The 20,836-nt window shown below is 46.2% G+C and overlaps 2 protein-coding genes across 3 annotated transcripts in view; both read right to left on the reverse strand.

Annotated features, from left to right (window-relative positions):
* Positions 1–20,836, reverse strand: part of LOC110498363 (ryanodine receptor 3) — a 96,978-nt gene that overhangs the window by 75,869 nt on the left and 273 nt on the right. Inside the window, exons 2-8 of one of the 2 annotated variants that reach the window (XM_036954899.2) lie at positions 20,450–20,606; positions 19,374–19,538; positions 18,445–18,566; positions 14,233–14,413; positions 12,278–12,413; positions 5,640–5,735; positions 5,274–5,392 (exon numbers count right to left, since the gene is read on the reverse strand). In XM_036954899.2, coding sequence (XP_036810794.2) covers positions 5,274–5,392; positions 5,640–5,735; positions 12,278–12,413; positions 14,233–14,413; positions 18,445–18,566; positions 19,374–19,499 — 780 coding nt within the window. In that variant the 5' untranslated portion in view covers positions 19,500–19,538; positions 20,450–20,606. Of the gene's footprint in view, positions 1–5,273; positions 5,393–5,639; positions 5,852–12,277; positions 12,414–14,232; positions 14,414–18,444; positions 18,567–19,373; positions 19,539–20,449; positions 20,607–20,836 lie in introns of those variants that run through there. The other variant, XR_016488994.1, reaches the window with a different exon arrangement.
* On the reverse strand, positions 16,392–17,957 carry LOC149975233 (uncharacterized; the record flags this gene model as incomplete). The annotated part of the gene is made up of 1 exon (XM_090211776.1): positions 16,392–17,957. A coding segment is annotated over one exon (1,566 nt), but the record flags the coding sequence as incomplete, so codon positions are not given.

Genomic DNA, 20,836 nt, shown 5'->3' on the forward strand with positions numbered 1-20,836 from the left:
CCTCCTTAAACTGAACTTGTATCTAGCCACGGCCTCCCCAGTACCATCTGACCGTGAGAAGAGTTACGCCCTCGTATCATGCCTCACCGGGAAAGCCCTGGAATGGGCCAGCGCTGTGTGTAGCAGGGAGGATGCGGCGCTGGACCATTTTGAGGAGTTCACCCGCCAATTCCGGATAGTATTCGATCACCCACCTGAAGGCAAAGCAGCGGGTGAGCTTCTCTATCATCTGAGGCAGGAGACGAGGAGTGCACAGGATTTTGCCTTGGAGTTTAGGACCTTGGCTGCCGGCGCTGGATGGAGCGACAGGGCCCTGATCGACCATTACCGTTGTAGTCTACGCGAGGACGTCCGTCGGGAGCTGGCCTGTAGAGACACCACCCTCACCTTCGACCAGCTGGTGGACATGTCCATCAGGCTGGACAACATGCTGGCTACTCGTGGACGTCTAGATCGGGGTCTGGTTGTTCCATCCTCCCGCACCCTCTCTCCCGAACCTATGGAATTGGGAGGGATGGTGCGCAGGGAGACCGGAGGGGGTTCCCGCTCGAGCACCATTCAAGGTCGCAGAGAGCACACTGCTGGTCGGTGCCGGGTTGGTTCCTCTGGGAATAGACAGGGCAGGCAGGGCATTCTGGCGTCACCCCAGGTGAGTAGGCACCATTCTCATCCAGAGCCCTCTGCTGCACTAATGTTTGTCTCTGTCTCTTTTCCTGACTTTTCACTGCATTCCCAGTATAAGGCGCTAGTTGATTCGGGTGCGGCTGGAAATTTCATTAATAAAAGTCTAGCTCATAGTTTAGGGATCCCTATTGTTCCTGTGGATATGCCTTTCCCTATTCATGCCTTAGATAGTCGACCATTAGGGTCAGGGTTTATCAGGGAGGTAACCGCACCTTTGTGTATGATAACGCAGGAGGGTCACAAGGAGAAGATTAGTCTTTTCCTTATTGATTCTCCTGCGTATTCTGTGGTGCTAGGCCTACCCTGGTTAGTTTGTCATAACCCCACTGTTTCTTGGCCACAGAGGGCTCTCACAGGGTGGTCGCGAGAATGCTCAGGTAGGTGTTTAGGGGTTTCCGTTGGTGCTACTACGGTGGAAAGTCCAGACCAGGTCTCCACCGTGCGCATTCCCCCCGAATATGCCGATTTGGCTCTCGCCTTCTGTAAAAAGAAGGCGACTCAATTACCACCCCATCGACGGGGGGATTGTGCGATAGATCTCCTGGTAGACGCTGCATATCCCAAGAGTCATGTTTATCCCCTGTCGCAAGCGGAGACGGAGGCTATGGAGACATATATCTCTGAATCCCTGCATCAGGGGTTCATTCAGCCATCCATTTCACCCGTCTCTTCGAGTTTCTTTTTTGTGAAAAAAAAGGATGGCGGTTTACGCCCGTGCGTTGATTATCGAGGTCTTAATAAAATCACAGTGAAATATAGTTACCCGCTACCTCTGCTCAATACGATTATTGAGTTAATGCACGGGGCACGTTTTTTCACAAAATTGAATCTCAGGAGTGCGTACAATCTGGTGCGTATTAAGAAGGGTGATGAGTGGAAGACGGCATTTAGCACCACCTCAGGTCATTATGAGTACCTGGTCATGCCATATGGGTTGATGAATGCTCCATCAGTTTTCCAATCATTTGTAGATGAGATCTTCAGGGACCTGCACGGGCAGGGTGTAGTGGTGTATATCGATGATATTCTGATATACTCTGCTACACGCGCTGAGCATGTGTCCCTGGTGCGCAGGGTGCTTGGTCGCCTGTTGGAGCATGATCTATATGTCAAGTCTGAGAAATGCTTGTTTTTCCAACAATCCATCTCCTTCCTAGGGCATCGGATTTCCACTTCAGGAGTGGAGATGGAGAGCGACCGCATTACAGCTGTGCGTAATTGGCCGACTCCAACCACGGTAAAGGAGTTGCAGCGTTTTTTGGGGTTTTCCAATGACTACCGGAGGTTTATCCGGGGTTTTGGTCAGGTGGCAGCTCCCATTACCTCACTGCTAAAGGGGGGCCCGGTGCGCTTACAGTGGTCGGCTGAGGCGAACAGGGCTTTTGAGCACCTGAAGACTCTGTTTACTTCTGCGCCTGTGCTGGCTCATCCGGATCCCTCTTTGCCATTCATAGTGGAGGTGGACGCATCCGAAGCTGGGATAGGAGCAGTGCTCTCTCAGCGTTCGGGTACGCCAATGAAGCTTCGCCCCTGTGCTTTCTTTTCTAAGAAGCTCAGCCCGGCGGAGCGAAACTATGATGTGGGGAACCGGGAGCTGTTAGCTGTCGTAGAAGCTTTGAAGGTGTGGAGGCATTGGCTTGAGGGGGCTAAACACCCTTTTCTCATCTGGACTGACCACCGCAATCTGGAGTATATCCGGCAGGCAAAGAGATTGAATCCTCGCCAGGCAAGGTGGGCCATGTTTTTCACTCGTTTTGTGTTTACTCTTTCTTACAGACCAGGCTCCCAGAACGTTAAGGCAGACGCATTGTCTCGGCTGTATGACACAGAGGAGCGGTCCATGGATCCCACTCCCATACTCCCAGCTTCGTGTTTGGTGGCGCCAGTAGTGTGGGAGCTGGACGCGGACATTGAGCGGGCGTCACGTGCAGAGCCTTCTCCCCCTGAGTGTCCAGCTGGTCGTCTGTACGTTCCGTCTGCTGTACGCGACCGATTGATATATTGGGCTCACGTCACCCTCCTCTGGTCATCCTGGGATAGGTCGGACGATGCGCTGTCTTGACGGGAGATACTGGTGGCCCACTTTAGCTAAGGACGTGAGGATTTATGTTTCTTCCTGCTCGGTGTGCGCCCAGTGCAAGGCTCCTAGACACCTGCCCAGAGGTAAGCTACAACCTCTACCCGTTCCTCAACGGCCGTGGTCACACCTGTCGGTGGATTTTTTGACCGATCTTCCACCTTCACAGGGTTACACCACGATCCTGGTCGTTGTGGATCGGTTTTCTAAGTCCTGTCGTCTCCTCCCTTTGCCCGGTCTCCCTACGGCCTTACAAACTGCAGAGGCCCTGTTTACACACGTTTTCCGGCACTATGGGGTGCCTGAGGATATAGTGTCTGATCGGGGTCCCCAGTTCACATCAAGGGTCTGGAAGGCGTTCATGGAGCGTCTGGGGATCTCGGTTAGTCTTACCTCAGGTTTTCACCCCGAGAGTAATGGGCAGGTGGAGAGAGTTAACCAGGATGTGGGTAGGTTTCTGCGGTCTTATTGCCAGGATCGGCCGGGGGAGTGGGCGAAGTTCGTGCCCTGGGCAGAGATGGCTCAGAACTCGCTACGTCACTCCTCCACTAACCTTACTCCCTTTCAATGTGTATTAGGGTATCAGCCGGTTCTGGCTCCTTGGCATCAGAGCCAGACCGAGGCCCCTGCGGTGGACAATTGGTTTCGGCACGCTGAGGAGACCTGGGAGGCAGCCCACGTCCACCTTCAGCGTGCCATAAGGCGCCAGAAAATTGGCGCAGACCGTCGCCGCAGTGAGGCCCCAGTGTTCGCACCAGGGGACAGGGTCTGGCTCTCGACCCGAAACCTGCCCCTTCGCCTTCTCTGCCGGAAGCTGGGTCCGCGGTTTGTGGGGCCGTTTAAAGTCCTGAGGAGAGTGAACGAGGTATGTTATAGGTTACAACTACCCACTCATTACCGTATTAACCCCTCGTTCCATGTGTCTCTCCTCAGGCCGATGGTGGCTGGCCCGCTCCAGGAGGCTGAAGTGCGTAATGTTCCTCCGCCTCCTCTAGACATCGAGGGGGTTCCGGCGTACTCTGTTCGATCCATTTTGGATTCGAGACGTCGGGCGAGGGGCCTTCAGTACCTCGTGGACTGGGAGGGGTACGGTCCGGAGGAGAGATGCTGGGTTCCGGTGGAGGACGTGTTAGATCCTTCCATGTTATCAGAATTCCACCGTCTCCATCCGGATCGCCCTGCACCTCGCCTTCCGGGTCGTCCCCGAGGCCGGTGTCGACGCGCAGCTGGAGCCGCGCGTCAGGGGGGGGGGTACTGTCACGACTGCTGCCGACGTTGCCTCTCCTTGTTCGGGCGGTGCTCGGCGTTCGACGTCACCGGTCTTCTAGCCATCATTGATCCTTTTTTCATTTTCCATTGGTTTTGTCTTGTCTTCCCATACACCTGTTTTCAATCCCATTCATTACCTGTTGTGTATTTAACCCTCTGTTTCCCCTCATGTCTTTGTCAGAGATTGTTTTATTGTCAGTGTAGTGTGATTGTTGTATAGGTGTGCGTCGGGTCCTTGTACCCATGTTTATGTACATTTAGTGTTATGGAGCATACTCCGTGGACTTTATTAAAAGACTCCATTTTACACTCCATTTGACTCTCCTGCGCCTGACTTCCCTGCCACCTATTACATCTACGCATGACACATTGTACCATCTAAACCCCTGGGAATTATATTTTCCATAACCAAAAATATTATATTTTCAGCTGTTTGAAGCTGGAGTACAAAACTGAAAGTAAAACACGCAAAAACTAAACTTAATTACAGGAAGCATAGAAATAGAAAAAAACAGATCAATCTACCACTTCTTAGACTTGCTTTCAAAGAGAATGACACATTTCTATGTGAATTTGGTCGGGTCGCCAAAACAGATTTCAAATCAAACTTTATTTGTCACATGCATGTGTAGACAGCATGTGTAGACCTTACCGTGAAATGCTTACTTACAAGCCCTTAACCAACAGTGCAGTTCAAGAAAGAGTTAAGAAAATATTTACCAAATAAAGTAAAGTAAAAAAATAAGAAAAAGTAACACAATAAAATAACAATAACGAGGCTATATACAGGGGGTACCGGTACCGAGGCAATGTGCGGAGGTACAGGTTAGATTTAAGGTTAGGGTTAGCCATTAGGTTTAACAGCATGGTTAAGGTTAGGGTTAGGTTTAAAATCAGATTTTATTACTTTGTGGCTGTGCCAGTTAGTGACCACTCTGCAAAGCTGCCTCCAGGGCAAGATTCATGACAATAAATGTCAACCTGCCGCTGGAGATCTAATTTCAATGCAAATATATTGATCTCTATACACATAACAACCAAATGCCCAGCCCCAACAAGAACTCATCAACTCTCTGCAGCCCTGTCAGCACTGGGTGTACTAATAAAACGCAGGCTCATGAGTGAATTACTGTGCTTTATAACTGTTGTGATGGACAAATGTTATCAAAATAACAAACAAGGTCGCTACATCCACTTGATCATGATGATATTTGATACAGCTCCTCCTCCGGTTTCAGCTCACCTTGTGGTTGCGTCCATGTTTGTAGAGCAGGGAGATGATGGACTTGATGTGTCCTCTCTGGATGATATTTAGAGCCTCCGGGCTCTCAGTTAGAATGCAGTGGAGAACCTCCAGTATGCCTGCCGTGGCCACAGAGAACAAGGGAACAAGACACGAAAGGACGTTCCTTAAACGCATGCTTCTGGGTGTGACAATACATAGTAAAGCATAACTAAACCCATTCAGGACTCTAAACACCAGGTCTGGGGTTTACAGCAGTGTAATCCAACTACACATCACCTTTTCAACCCTGTCCAGTCAGCATGCAGCCGAAGGAACGGTAGGTCAAGGACAAACAGAGCTTTCAACATGTCATCATCATGGTACCTGAGGAGGACTCGAGTCTCTCCAGCTTGCTGACCAGCCAGTCAAGGTTGTTGGAGAACTGGGTGCAGTTGTTCCTGTTGCCTCGGATCAGCGCGGCTACAGGATACATGGACAAGAAGGTCAATGGTCAAGGGGAGGAGATACATTCATACACAGTTGGCTAGTTTGAAGAGGATAATGCAAATTGCTGATCTTTGACCTACAGTACAGAAAACCTAGCAACTATAGAAAAACACTACCGAACATTACTGTACATCTTTCACAACAAATTAAACCCAAGGAGACATGTTACATAGCTATGAAGATGTCTTTGACCTACAGCCAACAACACTGACAAAACTTACATCTTACACAACAACCACGTCACCCAAAACGCACACCTTAAACCACACTCCATGCCAAGGAAAGAGTAGTGTCCTTTTCCTAATCCTCATCCATATTAATTAAGCAGCAGAGTGCAGAGGGAGGGCGTGACATCGGGGGCACAGGAGAGTCGTCCAAGCCAAAAATGACAGGGTCACCCAGTGCAGACAAACAGAGGAGAGGAAGCCTAGCTCCAAAATCCATTTAGCTGGAGCAGGTGCATGAAGGAAGGAATGTGAGATGGGGGACGTGGTCTGCACACTAATGCTCCCCATGAGGAGAAAGCACCATGTAAACACGCTGTGAAGGACACACTCAGAGGGGAACAGAAGGGCTTAGACAGTGACACAGACACTAGAGCTGGGAAGCTTCTGAGACAAAGAAACGCTTCTGCCACTGTGAGGGAATGGCTGTAATGTCCAACTACCATGAACGGTTGGACTGGTCTGTGATTCTGGCAATTTTAGGTCTTAAGTAAGGACATGGATAACAGAGTGACCAAACAACAACCAAATACAATGGTGAGAAGGGATGGTGTGGTTCCTTATAGGTTAGAAAGCCAACTGGTGAGCATGGCACAGTCCAGGCTGGCTAGGAGTGTGTGTTGGACATTCTGTGTGCTGTGGGAGATGTACCGTCAGGAAGAAGCCCTGGAAGTACTTCTCACAGACCTGAAATCTGCATGCTATCCTTATCCACTCCCAGCACCCAACTTCAGCCCCTGTGTACTCATAGAGTGAACGTGTAACTTTGTGTTAATGCTAGCTGATGGTAGGATACACTGTAGAATAGATTTTTTTGTTGGTCCTATAATTTAAGATTGAATAAGATTGCAAAGGTCAGGCTGTCACGTTCTGACCTTAGTTCCTTTGTTTTTGTCTTTGTTTTAGTATGGTCAGGGCGTGAGTTGGGGTGGGCAGTCTGTTTGTTTTTCTGTGTTGGCTTTTGTGTTCGGCCTAGTATGGTTCTCAATCAGAGGCAGGTGTCGTTAATTGTCTCTGATTGAGAATCATACTTAGGTAGCCTGGGTTTCACTTTTGGTTTGTGGGTGTTTGTTTCCGTGTGAGTGTTTGGGCCACACGGTACTGTTTCGGTTTTGGTAAATTCACGTTGTCATTGATTCAAATCAAATCAAATAAAATGTTATTTGTCACATACACATGGTTAGCAGATGTTAATGCGAGTGTAGCGAAATGCTTGTGCTTCTAGTTCCGACAATGCAGTAATAACCAACGAGTAATCTAACCTAACAAGTCCAAAACTACTACCTTATACACACAAGTGTAAAGGGATAAAGAATATGTACATAAAGATATATGAATGAGTGATGGTACAGAGCGGCATAGGCAGTAGATCGAGTACAGTATATACAGTGCCTTGCGAAAGTATTCGGCCCCCTTGAACTTTGCGACCTTTTGCCACATTTCAGGCTTCAAACATAAAGATATAAAACTGTATTTTTTTGTGAAGAATCAACAACAAGTTGGACACAATCATGAAGTGGAACGACATTTATTGGATATTTCAAACTTTTTTAACAAATCAAAAACTGAAAAATTGGGCGTGCAAAATTATTCAGCCCCCTTAAGTTAATACTTTGTAGCGCCACCTTTTGCTGCGATTACAGCTGTAAGTCGCTTGGGGTATGTCTCTATCAGTTTTGCACATCGAGAGACTGAAATTTTTTCCCATTCCTCCTTGCAAAACAGCTCGAGCTCAGTGAGGTTGGATGGAGAGCATTTGTGAACAGCAGTTTTCAGTTCTTTCCACAGATTCTCGATTGGATTCAGGTCTGGACTTTGACTTGGCCATTCTAACACCTGGATATGTTTATTTTTGAACCATTCCATTGTAGATTTTGCTTTATGTTTTGGATCATTGTCTTGTTGGAAGACAAATCTCCGTCCCAGTCTCAGGTCTTTTGCAGACTCCATCAGGTTTTCTTCCAGAATGGTCCTGTATTTGGCTACATCCATCTTCCCATCAATTTTAACCATCTTCCCTGTCCCTGCTGAAGAAAAGCAGGCCCAAACCATGATGCTGCCACCAGCATGTTTGACAGCAGGGATGGTGTGTTCAGCTGTGTTGCTTTTACGCCAAACATAACATTTTGCATTGTTGCCAAAAAGTTCAATTTTGGTTTCATCTGACCAGAGCACCTTATTCCACATGCTTGGTGTGTCTCCCAGGTGGCTTGTGGCAAACTTTAAACAACACTTTTTCAAATCAAATAAAATTTTATTTGTCACATACACATGGTTAGCAGATGTTAATGCGAGGGTAGCGAAATGCTTGTGCTTCTAGTTCCGACAATGCAGTAATAACCAACAAGTAATCTAACTAACAATTCCAAAACTACTGTCTTATACACAGTGTAAGGGGATAAAGAATATGTACATAAGGATATATGAATGAGTGATGGTACAGGGCAGTATAAGCAAGATACAGTAGATGGTATCGAGTACAGTATATACATATGAGATGAGTATGTAAACAAAGTGGCATAGTTAAAGTGGCTAGTGATACATGTATTACATAAGGATGCAGTCGATGATATAGAGTACAGTATATACGTATGCATATGAGATGAATAATGTAGGGTAAGTAACATTATATAAGGTAGCATTGTTTAAAGTGGCTAGTGATATATTTTCATAATTTCCCATCAATTCCCATTATTAAAGTGGCTGGAGTTGAGTCAGTGTCAATGTCAGTGTGTTGGCAGCAGCCACTCAATGGCTTTTTTTTATGGATATCTTTAAGAAATGGCTTTCTTCTTGCCACTCTTCCATAAAGGCCAGATTTGTGCAATATACGACTGATTGTTGTCCTATGGACAGAGTCTCCCACCTCAGCTGTAGATCTCTGCAGTTCATCCAGAGTGATCATGGGCCTCTTGGCTGCATCTCTGATCAGTCTTCTCCTTGTATGAGCTGAAAGTTTAGAGGGACGGCCAGGTCTTGGTAGATTTGCAGTGGTCTGATACACCTTCCATTTCAATATTATCGCTTGCACAGTGCTCCTTGGGATGTTTAAAGCTTGGGAAATCTTTTTGTATCCAAATCCGGCTTTAAACTTCTTCACAACAGTATCTCGGACCTGCCTGGTGTGTTCCTTGTTCTTCATGATGCTCTCTTTGCTTTTAACGGACCTCTGAGACTATTACAGTGCAGGTGCATTTATACGGAGACTTGATTACACACAGGTGGATTGTATTTATCATCATTAGTCATTTAGGTCAACATTGGATCATTCAGAGATCCTCACTGAACTTCTGGAGAGTTTGCTGCACTGAAAGTAAAGGGGCTGAATAATTTAGCACGCCCAATTTTTCTGTTTTTGATTTGTTAAAAAAGTTTGAAATATCCAATAAATGTCGTTCCACTTCATGATTGTGTCCCACTTGTTGTTGATTCTTCACAAAAAAATACAGTTTTATATCTTTATGTTTGAAGCCTGAAATGTGGCAAAAGGTCGCAAAGTTCAAGGGGGCCGAATACTTTCGCAAGGCACTGTACATATGAGATGAGTATGTAAACAAAGTGGCATAGTTTAAAGTGGCTAGTGATACATGTATTACATAAAGATGCAGTAGATGATATAGAGTACAGTATATACGTATACATATGAGATGAATAATGTAGGGTATGTAAACATTATATTAAGTAGCATTGTTTAAAGTGGCTAGTGATATATTTTACATCAATTCCCATTATTAAAGTGGCTGGAGTTGAGTCAGTGTGTTGGTAGCAGCCACTCAATGTTAATGGTGGCTGTTTAACAGTCTGATGGCCTTGAGATAGAAGCTGTTTTTCAGTCTCTCGGTCCCAGCTTTGATGCACCTGTACTGACCTCGCCTTCTGGATGATAGCGGGGTGAACAGGCAGTGGCTCGGGTGGTTGTTGTCCTTGATGATCTTTATGGCCTTCCTGTGACATCGGGTGGTGTAGGTGTCCTGGAGGGCAGGTAGTTTGCCCCCGGTGATGCGTTGTGCAGACCTCACTACCTTCTGGAGAGCCTTACGGTTGAGGGCGGAGCAGTTGCCGTACCAGGCGGTGATACAGCCCGACAGGATGCTCTCGATTGTGCATCTGTAGAAGTTTGTGTGTGCTTTTGGTGACAAGCCAAATTTCTTCAGCCTCCTGAGGTAGGTTGAAGAGGCGCTGCTGCGCCTTCTTCACAATGCTGTCTGTGTGGGTGGACCAATTCAGTTTGTCTGTGATGTGTACGCAGAGGAACTTAAAACTTACTATCCTCTCCACTACTGTTCCATCGATGTGGATAGGGGGGTGTTCCCTCTGCTGTTTCCTGAAGTTCACAATCATCTCCTTAGTTTTGTTGACGTTGAGTGTGAGGTTATTTTCCTGACACCACACTCCGAGGGCCCTCACCTCCTCCCTGTAGGCCGTCTCGTCGTTGTTGGTAATCAAGCCTACCACTGTTGTGTCGTCCGCAAACTTGATGATTGAGTTGGAGGCGTGCGTGGCCACGCAGTCGTGGGTGAACAGGGAGTACAGGAGAGGGCTCAGAACGCACCCTTGTGGGGACCCAGTGTTGAGGATCAGCGGGGTGGAGATGTTGTTACCTACCCTCACCACCTGGGGGCGGCCCGTCAGGAAGTCCAGTACCCAGTTGCACAGGGCGGGGTCGAGACCCAGGGTCTCGAGCTTGATGACGAGTTTGGAGGGTACTATGGTGTTAAATGCTGAGCTGTAGTCGATGAACAGCATTCTCACATAGGTATTCCTCTTGTCCAGATGGATTAGGGCAGTGTGCAGTGTGGTTGAGATTGCATCGTCTGTGGACCTATTTGGGCGGTAAGCAAATTGGAGTGGGTCTAGAGTGTCAGGTAGGGTGGAGGTGATATGGTCCTTGACTAGTCTCTCAAAGCACTTCATGATGACGGAAGTGAGTGCTACGGGGCGGTAGTCGTTTAGCTCAGTTACCTTAGCTTTCTTGGGAACAGGAACAATGGTGGCCCTCTTGAAGCATGTGGGAACAGCAGACTGGGATAGGGATTGATTGAATATGTCCGTAAACACACCAGCCAGCTGGTCTGCGCATGCTCTGAGGGCGCGGCTGAGGATGCCGTCTGGGCCTGCAGCCTTGCGAGGGTTAACACGTTTAAATGTTTTACTCACCTCAGCTGCAGTGAAGGAGAGTCTGCATGTTTTGGTTGCGGACCGTGTCAGTGGCACTGTATTGTCCTCAAAGCGGGCAAAAAAGTTATTTAGTCTGCCTGGGAGCAAGGCATCCTGGTCCGTGACTGGGCTGGTTTTCTTTTTGTAATCCGTGATTGACTGTAGACCCTGCCACATACCTCTTGTGTCTGAGCCGTTGAATTGCGATTCTACCTTGTCTTTATATTGACACTTAGCTTGTTTGATTGCCTTGCGGAGGGAATAGCTACACTGTTTGTATTCGGTCATGTTTCCGGTCACCTTGCCCTGATTAAAAGCAGTGGTTCGCGCTTTCAGTTTTACGCGAATGCTGCCATCAATCCACGGTTTCTGGTTTGGGAATGTTTTAATCGTTGCTATGGGAACGACATCTTCAACGCACGTTCTAATGAACTCGCTCACCGAATCAGCGTATTCGTCAATGTTGTTGTTTGACGCAATACGAAACATATCCCAGTCCACGTGATTGTTTAGTGTTCTGAGTTTTAATTAAACATCATCATGAACACTTACCACGCTGCGCTTTGGTCCGATCCTTACTCCTCCTCAGACGAAGAGGAGGAAATCCGTTACACAGACTGTGTGTGTGTGTGTGTGCTAGAGTGCATGTGTACTGAGGCATCCTTACAGACAGCAAACAGCAGTGTAAGTTAGGGAAACACCACCCCAGGGTGCCTAGAGGACCAGAAACAGCTCTGTAAATACCAGCTCAGGTATCCCAAATAATCCCAGCGCAGCAGTGAGACGCAGGCCTGTGGTTGGTAAGAGCAACGCTGGGATGGCCAGGGCTTTAGTGGCAGGCTACAATGCCTCTGGTACCTGTGACTGATTACTGTGTGGGTGTGTGTGTTTGCGTGCATGTGTGTTGTTTTCACCATTGTAATCTCTCCCTAAACAGTAGTGAAAGGTGAGACTGAGTCTCAATCACCTGTGTATGTAGATCATAGAGTTGTAATCAACATTGTGTGTGTGTGTGTTTGTTTGTCTTGGCCTACTGTGACTCTTTATGTCACTGTTACAGTATTGGCGTGATGACTTGTGTATAAGACTCTGTCCTCATTGGAGGACAATGAACTCTTCTATTGTCTCTCTCACCCAGCAGCTCATAGAGCAGGTTGAGGATTTCCTTCCAGGAAGCCCCAGCCTCTGCCCCGGCACACTCCCCAAAGTGGGCTGCACTGTTGTACACGTTGAGACGGTCGATGCAGCAGGACACCAGAGTCAGCATGCCCTGAAACACAGTCGCACCCATCATCACATGTCAGCTCCTAGGGTGCTTCCAAAATGGTGCCATTTTCCCTATATTGTGCACTACTCCCACTGCATGCCTTGGTGATTCATCTAGAATGGTAATAATACTGATCCGCAGAGGTTTCAAAGTCGAGTTGCAAGTCATCATATTTGTGACTCGAGTCTCACTGGAGTCCAAGTCATGTGACTCGAGTCACAAATATGATGACTTGCAACTCGACTTTGACTTTAACACCAATGACTCGTGACTGAACTTGAACTTGAGCCTTTTGACTCAACCTGACTTGATACCCTCTCCAAGCCCAAATATTAAAAATGATGCTATTAAAAAAGTGTGCAGAGCATCAACTCTTCATTTAACGGATTACAGTTTGAATCGGACAGCAGCCAATCAAATTGTGCCAGCTGAGAAAAAGCTGTGTGTGGCAATGCAGAGGAACGTCGGCGGCTGAATTCAGATGGAGCCCTTGGAAAGATGATACCCCACATTATTATTTTCGGATATAACGACGACGCTGTATCAACAAAAACGCAAACATGCGGGAACAAAATTACAGACGGAGGCGCAACAATTTCCAACTTTGTTCGACATTTGAAGCTGCACAAAGAATGGTAAGTCGTGGCTAATATAGCCGACAGCTATATCATTTATAACTTTGCTAGTGTAGCATGTAGGCTAACATAACGTTAAATCAATGAACCTCCACACAGTCAGTCAGTGTAGGAACGTGATCATTGCACCCAAGATTGAGCTACAACTGGCTAGGCATTTGGTAGCCTAAATCCCACTGTAACCACACAGAGAGTGTGTTTGCGCGCGTGTTTGTGTGTGTTAAGGTTGGGCGATTGTGTACAAGCCTACATCGCCCGATTGCGCCCCATAGCGATCCTCGATTGTCGATCACTATGGGGGGGGGGGGTGTCTTTCTCAAGGCTACCCATGAGAAAGACCCCCCCATATATTTACATGGAAATATAACGTTTATTTGGAAAGTTATAAATATATAGATATTTTTAAATGCATTCATGATTTGCATGAATGTAATATACTAAATATTACTCTTGTTAAACATAGGAAACGGTATTACATTTGGAGCACATTATGACTTGTTTAGGGCTCGAAACTCAAAGTTTAGGACTTGAGACTTGACTTGACTTGATACTTGTCGGTCTTGACTTGAGACTTGACTCGGACTTGCCTGTCTTGACTTGGGACTTACTTGTGACTTGTAAAACAATGACTTGGTCCCACCTCAGACATGCTAAGTTATAGTTATAGCAGCATTCCAAGGGCAGGATCCATGGTAATACTAGTTATATAAACATAACATAAACACAGCATACAGCTATTTTACATTAATTCAACTTATCAACTTATTGCTTGAGGACATAGTGAACCACTGGGGGAAAATAAAATCCATAGCAGCGGCTTTTGTTTGAGTTAGGGAGAGTAGTTGACGTTGAGTATTTGACATTACAGGCACAAGGGAAGGAAGCTGACATTTTATAATTGATAAGAGAAATGTTGGGCCGAGAGGCTTATCAAAAGGCATTGTTGTCACCACAGAAAAACTCAGAGCAAAACTGCTGACAGTTAAAAAGCAATGCTCTGAAATACAATGCGCCATTGAAATACTATAGAATCTATTGATTTAGCCTTTAAAAACAGTGTGTATTGCGAACATTGTGTCAACGCCCGGTCCCTGCAAAAACCTGACTTTTGACTTTTATTGTCCTCTGCTGCCAACCAACCGCCATGCAGGATTGCGATGCAACACTTCCTGTGTGGATGAACTCACTTCCTGTTTGAAGAGGTTCTGTCGGTTCTTGAGAGAGCGCAGCATGATCTGTTTCTCCTCGTGCTCCAGCTCAGCATCAGGCAGCTGGAAGTAGGTGATGAGGTCGTAGAGAGTCTGGTGGACCTCCTCGATGGGCAGGGCTACTGATGCACGGTTCTTACCCCCCAGACAGTCTAGGTCTCTGGAACAGGAGAAGAGATTATCTTCATCTGATGACTATTAGAAAGTACTCAATTTTTCAGCAGCAAAACAACATAATATTATGAGAGCAGCTCATTTATATCACTATATCATTATATAATCAGAAGGTTTCATAATGATGCCATTAGATTTCATAACAACACCAAACTCCAGTATTACAATATGACTCAAGGAGTGACTGCCATAGTGAACATAATTTGTGCCTTAAGGTTCATCCATGCTGAAATGTTATTTCTGTGTGAGCTAAAAATAGTGCCTACTCTGTCACACAGAGTGGGAGGGGTGTGTGGAGAGGTACAGCTCACAAGAGGCGGTCTGGGTTTGGACAGTGGTGAAAGCCAGTCAGCCATGTGTGACCGACTGACGTCACCGAGGGGGTTTGTGTTTGAGTCACAGTCACAGTCACAGTCACAGGCCAGTTTAATACTTTATCTATCCATTGCGCTCTCTTCCATTCCATTGCGTGGCCTCATGGCATGAGATGTTTATTGTCCTGTTTGGCTAGGGACTGGGTCATTGAGCAAGGCAGGCAGCATGCTGTCTGGGGGCCGTGCTATCCATAGAGGACCCTTCTCACAGGCCATAAGCTCAACTGCTGCTGCGCATTCAAATCTACAGGGCTTTACGCAGACAGCATGAATATTACACTACAGTCAATGATTAGTTATATTTTGGTTGTGTGGTTTATTTGTGGTGTAGCGGTGAAAATGGTTTAGCGGTGTAGTGGTGATAGTGGTGTAGTGGTGATTGTGGTGTAGTGGTGATAGTGGTGTAGCGGTGATAGTGGTGTAGTGGTGATTGTGGTGTAGTGGTGATAGTGGTGTAGCGGTGATAGTGGTGTAGCGGTGAAAGTGTTGTAGCGGTGATAGTGGTGTAGCAGCAATAGTGGTGTACCGTTGTTGCGGTGATAGTGGTGTAGCGGTGATAGTGGTATAGCGGTGAAAGTGTTGTAGCGGTGATAGTGGTGTAGCAGCAATAGTGGTGTACCGTTGTTGCGGTGATAGTGGTATAGCGGTGTATCGTGGTAGTGGTGTAGTGGTGATAGAGGTGTAGCGTGATAGTGGTGTAGCGGTGATAGTGGTGTAGCGGTGTATCGTGGTATTGGTGTAGTGGTGATAGAAGTGTAGCGTAAAGGTGGTGTAGCGGTGATAATGGTGTAGCGGTGATAGTGGTGTAGCGGTGTATCGTGGTATTGGTGTAAGAAGTGTAGCGTAATGGTGGTGTAGCGGTGATAATGGTGTAGCGGTGATAGTGGTGTAGTGGTGTATTTTGATAGTGGCATAGCGGTGAAAGTGGTGTAGCGGTGTAGCGGTGTATCGTGATAGTGGCATAGCGGTGAAAGAGGTGTAGCAGTGATAATGGTGTAGTGGTGATATTAGGTGTAGCAGTGATAGTGGTGTAGCGGTGATAGTGGTGTAGCAGTGATAATGGTGTAGTGGTGATATTAGGTGTAGCAGTGATAGTGGTGTAGCGGTGATAGCGGTGTAGTGGTGATATTAGGTGTAGCGGTGATATTAGGTGTAGGGGTGATAGTGGTGTAGCAGTTATATTGGGTGTAGCGGTGATAGTGGTGTAGCAGTTATATTGGGTGTAGCGGTGATAGTGGTGTAGCGGTGAAAGTGGTATAGCGGTGTATCATGATAGTGGTGTAGCGGTGATAGAGGTGTAGCGGTGATATTAGGTGTAGCGGTGATAGAGGTGTAGCGTGATAGTGGTGTAGCGGTGATATTAGGTGTAGCGGTGATAGTGGTGTAGCAGTTATATTAGGTGTAGCGGTGATATTAGGTGTAGCGGTGATATTAGGTGTAGCGGTGATAGTGGTGTAGTGGTTATATTAGGTGTAGCAGTGATATTAGGTGTAGCGGTGATAGTGGTGTAGTGGTTATATTAGGTGTAGCAGTGATATTAGGTGTAGTGGTTTTATTAGGTGTAGCGGTTATATAGGTGTAGTGGTGATATTAGTGTAGCGGGGAAAGTGGTATAGCGGTGATAGTAGGTGTAGCGCTGATATTAGGTGTAGCGGTGAAATTAGGTTTAGAGGTTATATTAGGTGTAGCGGTGAAATTAGGTGTAGCGCTGATATTAGGTGTAGCGGTGAAATTAGGTTTAGAGGTTATATTAGGTGTAGCGGTGATATTAGGTGTAGCGGTGAAATTAGGTGTAGCGCTGATATTAGGTGTAGCGGTGAAATTAGGTTTAGAGGTTATATTAGGTGTAGCGGTGATATTAGGTGTAGCGGTGAAATTAGGTTTAGAGGTTATATTAGGTGTAGCGGTTATATTAGGTGTAGCGCTGATATTAGGTGTAGCGGTGAAATTAGGTTTAGAGGTTATATTAGGTGTAGCGGTGATATTAGGTGTAGCAGTTATATTAGGTGTAGCGGTGAAACTAGGTTTAGAGGTTATATTAGGTGTAGCGGTGATATTAGGTGTAGCAGTTATATTAGGTGTAGCGGTGATATTAGATGTAGCGGTGAAATTAGGTGTAGCGCTGATATTAGGTGTAGCGGTGATATTAGGTGTAGCGGTGAAATTAGGTGTAGCGCTGATATTAGGTGTAGCGGTGAAATTAGGTTTAGAGGTTATATTAGGTGTAGCAGTTATATTAGGTGTAGCGGTGATATTAGATGTAGCGGTGATATTAGGTGTAGCAGTTATATTAGGTGTAGTGGTGATATTAGGTGTAGCGGTTATATTAGGTGTGGTGCTGAAATTAGGTGTAGCGGTGATATTAGGTGTAGCGGTGATATTAGGTGTAGCAGTTATATTAGGTGTAGCGGTGAAATTAGGTTTAGAGGTTATATTAGGTGTAGCGGTGATATTAGGTGTAGCGGTGATATTAGATGTAGCGGTGATATTAGGTGTAGCGGTGAAATTAGGTGTAGCGCTGATATTAGGTGTAGCGGTGAAATTAGGTTTAGAGGTTATATTAGGTGTAGCGGTGATATTAGGTGTAGCGGTTATATTAGGTGTAGCGGTGATATTAGATGTAGCGGTGATATTAGGTGTAGCAGTTATATTAGGTGTGGTGCTGAAATTAGGTGTAGCGGTGATATTAGGTGTAGCGGTGATATTAGGTGTAGCGGTGATATTAGGTGTAGCAGTTATATTAGGTGTAGCGGTGAAATTAGGTTTAGAGGTTATATTAGGTGTAGCGGTGAAATTAGGTGTAGCGCTGATATTAGGTGTAGCGGTGAAATTAGGTGTAGCGCTGATATTAGGTGTAGCGGTGAAATTAGGTTTAGAGGTTATATTAGGTGTAGCGGTGATATTAGGTGTAGCGGTGATATTAGATGTAGCGGTGATATTAGGTGTAGCAGTTATATTAGGTGTAGTGGTGATATTAGGTGTAGCGGTTATATTAGGTGTGGTGCTGAAATTAGGTGTAGCGGTGATATTAGGTGTAGCGGTGATATTAGGTGTAGTGGTGATATTAGGTGTAGCGGTGATATTAGGTGTAGCGGTGATATTAGGTGTAGCGGTGATATTAGGTGTAGTGGTGATATTAGGCGTAGCGGTGATATTTATTTATTTATCCGTTATTTTACCAGGTAAGTTGACTGAGAACACGTTCTCATTTGCAGCAACGACCTGGGGAATAGTTACAGGGGGATGAATGAGCCAATTGTAAACTGGGGATTATTAAGTGACCGTGATGGTTTGAGGGCCAGATTAGGAATTTAGCCAGGACACCGGGGTTAACACCCCTACTCTTACGATAAATGCCATGGGATCTTTAATGACCTCAGAGAGTCAGGACACCCATTTAACGTCCCATCCGAAAGACGGCACCCTACACAGGGCATTGGGATATTTTTTTAGACCAGAGGAAAGAATGCCTCCTACTGGCCCTCCAACACCACTTCCAGCAGCATCTGGTCTCCCATCCAGGAACTGACCAGGACCAACCCTGCTTAGCTTCAGAAGCAAGCCAGCAGTGGTATGCAGGGTGGTATTCTGCTGATATTAGGTGTAGCGGGGATATTAGGTGTACCGGTGATAGTGGTGCTACCTGATGAAGTGACTGAAGAGGCGGGTGGTGTTACGGATGATGCGAGCAGCACGGGACTCTTCGTGCTGACACCGCTGCAAGGTCAGCCCATCATCCATATGACCCTCAGAGTGAAGGAAGGCCTGGAAGAGAGAGAGAGAGAGAGAGAGAGAGAGAGAGAGAGAGAGAGAGAGAGAGAGAGAGAGAGAGAGAGAGAGAGAGAGAGAGAGAGAGAGAGAGAAGGAGGGGTTAGGGGAGGGAGAGATAGAGAGCGGGGAGAGACAGAGAAAGAGAGAGAAAAGGGGGTAGGTAAGGGAGGGAGAGAGAGAGAGGGGGATAGAGTGTGATAGAGAGAGAGAGAGAGATAGATAGAAAGATAGATTGGGGATAGAGTCACAAAGAAAGAGAAAGAAAAAAGAGAGCGAAAGTGAGGAAGGAAAGAGGGAGGGAGGGAGGGAGGGAGGGAGGGAGGGAGGGAGGGAGGGAGGGAGGGAGGGAGGGAGCGAGCAATTTCCAGACATTAGCAGAGATGAGCATGGCTTGGCTGTAACGCAGGTGCTGCTGACACTACAGGCTATTAGGCTCTGTATCTGTGGAGTCCAGGGACTGTCAGATACACTCCTCTCACATCTCATTCATTACAGCCACAGGGTTTGATTTAGTCACAGGAAAAGCACTATCACTGTAATACACTTATCTCAAACCTATCAACTAGAAAATCAGCAAGAGAATTCTCCTCTGCACTAAGAATTTTCTAATGATGTTTATTGCATGTGCTACTTTCTGGTCAATTGTTTTTTCAATGGGATTCATTTTATCACTGTTAGTGGAATAGTCACACCATAACAGTTCTCACTTGAAAGTCAGTTAATTCATCCAACTAGGGATTTTAAAAAGTCCTGGCTGTATCATAAACAGCTGACAAATAAAGCAGTGTATTGGTGTCTCACCCGTCTCTTGAGAGGGCCCAGGCGAGATGATTTTACATCAGGCGCCTGGTAGGACAGCCAGAGTCCTGTAGCCACATGCATGACGAAGCAGATTGAGTCCCCATACTTAATCTCTGCCATCCCCATGCCCTCAATGTCCCGCTTTGGACTCGACTCCAGCTTTTCCTAGAGGGAAGGAAGAATCCAAAACAAGATCAAGGCGTCACACAAAGTCTCCAAGCCAGGCTTCAAAACGTTATACAGTTTTATTCAAATCACATGTTATTATGCTAAGCAGCAGGTGTTGAGGGACCTTGATCTAAGAAAAGCCATTTAAAGATGCTGACAGATCTGGATCAGGCTGGTCAAGGACTGAAGGAGCACTGACAGCTTTCCATGATACAACTTCTAATTACACACGCTATGACGGCTAGCCTAATAGAGAGAGACAGAGGGAGGAAGAGATAGGAAGAGGGCATACAATGTGTATAGCCTATATCACTGAGCAACAAAGGATGGCCGCAGGCAAGCCCTCATGCATCACTATGCATTTGTTTCCCCATTAAGAACAGACACAATGGATAATGTATAGTGTATTAAACCTACGATAAACTGCCTCAGTGAAATGGTGGATTACACTATGCTATTGATCCATAGTGAAGAGGTCACTAACTGCGAAGAGGTCACTAATAGCTTCCGATCACTAGCTACGTCTGAAAGCACCATTACCAAGAATAGACTTAAATACCCTAGTCCAGAATGGTATGGTTCCGCAGGTCCATTCATTTATAGAGAGAAACTTCAGCTAAATGAACCTTTATGGCATGGCTTTAATGTGCTTAATAACTCAACGAGAGTGTGTGCAATTCATTTGAAAGTCTTTAGAATTGTTCCTAGGACTGTAATATCCTTTCAGTAGCTCTCTGTAAGTGAGTGTGTGGCTAAGTCCTTGACTGTGATGGAAAGGCAAAGTTTGAGAAGTGTGTGTGTGTGTGTGTGTGTGTGTGTGTGTGTGTGTGTGTGTGTGTGTGTGTGTGTGTGTGTGTGTGTGTGTGTGTGTGTGTGTGTGTGATAGAGAGTTGGTCCTGCACTCTGACCTTGGAGGCTCTAAAGCAGAAGGCAGTGGAGGATGTGTCAGACTTCTCCCGGTCCTGCAGCACCACTCCCCTCTCCTCCGTCAGGGACAGGTAGTGCCCCGTGGTGAGGTGGCGGAGACGGAAGGGCTGGCCCCAGGGAATGTGACTCCCGCTCCAGCTGTCCAGGGGCACACAAGCACATACACACACACACAGAGAATTATATCAACAACAAAAACTACTAATTAGGCACTTACAGTATTATTCCTATGACTAGACATTAACCAGTTTCTCAGATCAAAACAAAATAGCAGATGACACATGGATGACACATTCCAGATCTGAAAGTGCAGAAGAGGAAAGGAATCTTTGAAAGACTACAAATAGTTGGGGTCAAAAAGTCGAAAT

The sequence above is a fragment of the Oncorhynchus mykiss genome, chromosome 19 (assembly GCF_057628025.1).
Source record: "Oncorhynchus mykiss isolate SJ-2025 chromosome 19, ASM5762802v1, whole genome shotgun sequence".
Classification (NCBI taxonomy): Eukaryota; Metazoa; Chordata; class Actinopteri; order Salmoniformes; family Salmonidae; genus Oncorhynchus; species Oncorhynchus mykiss.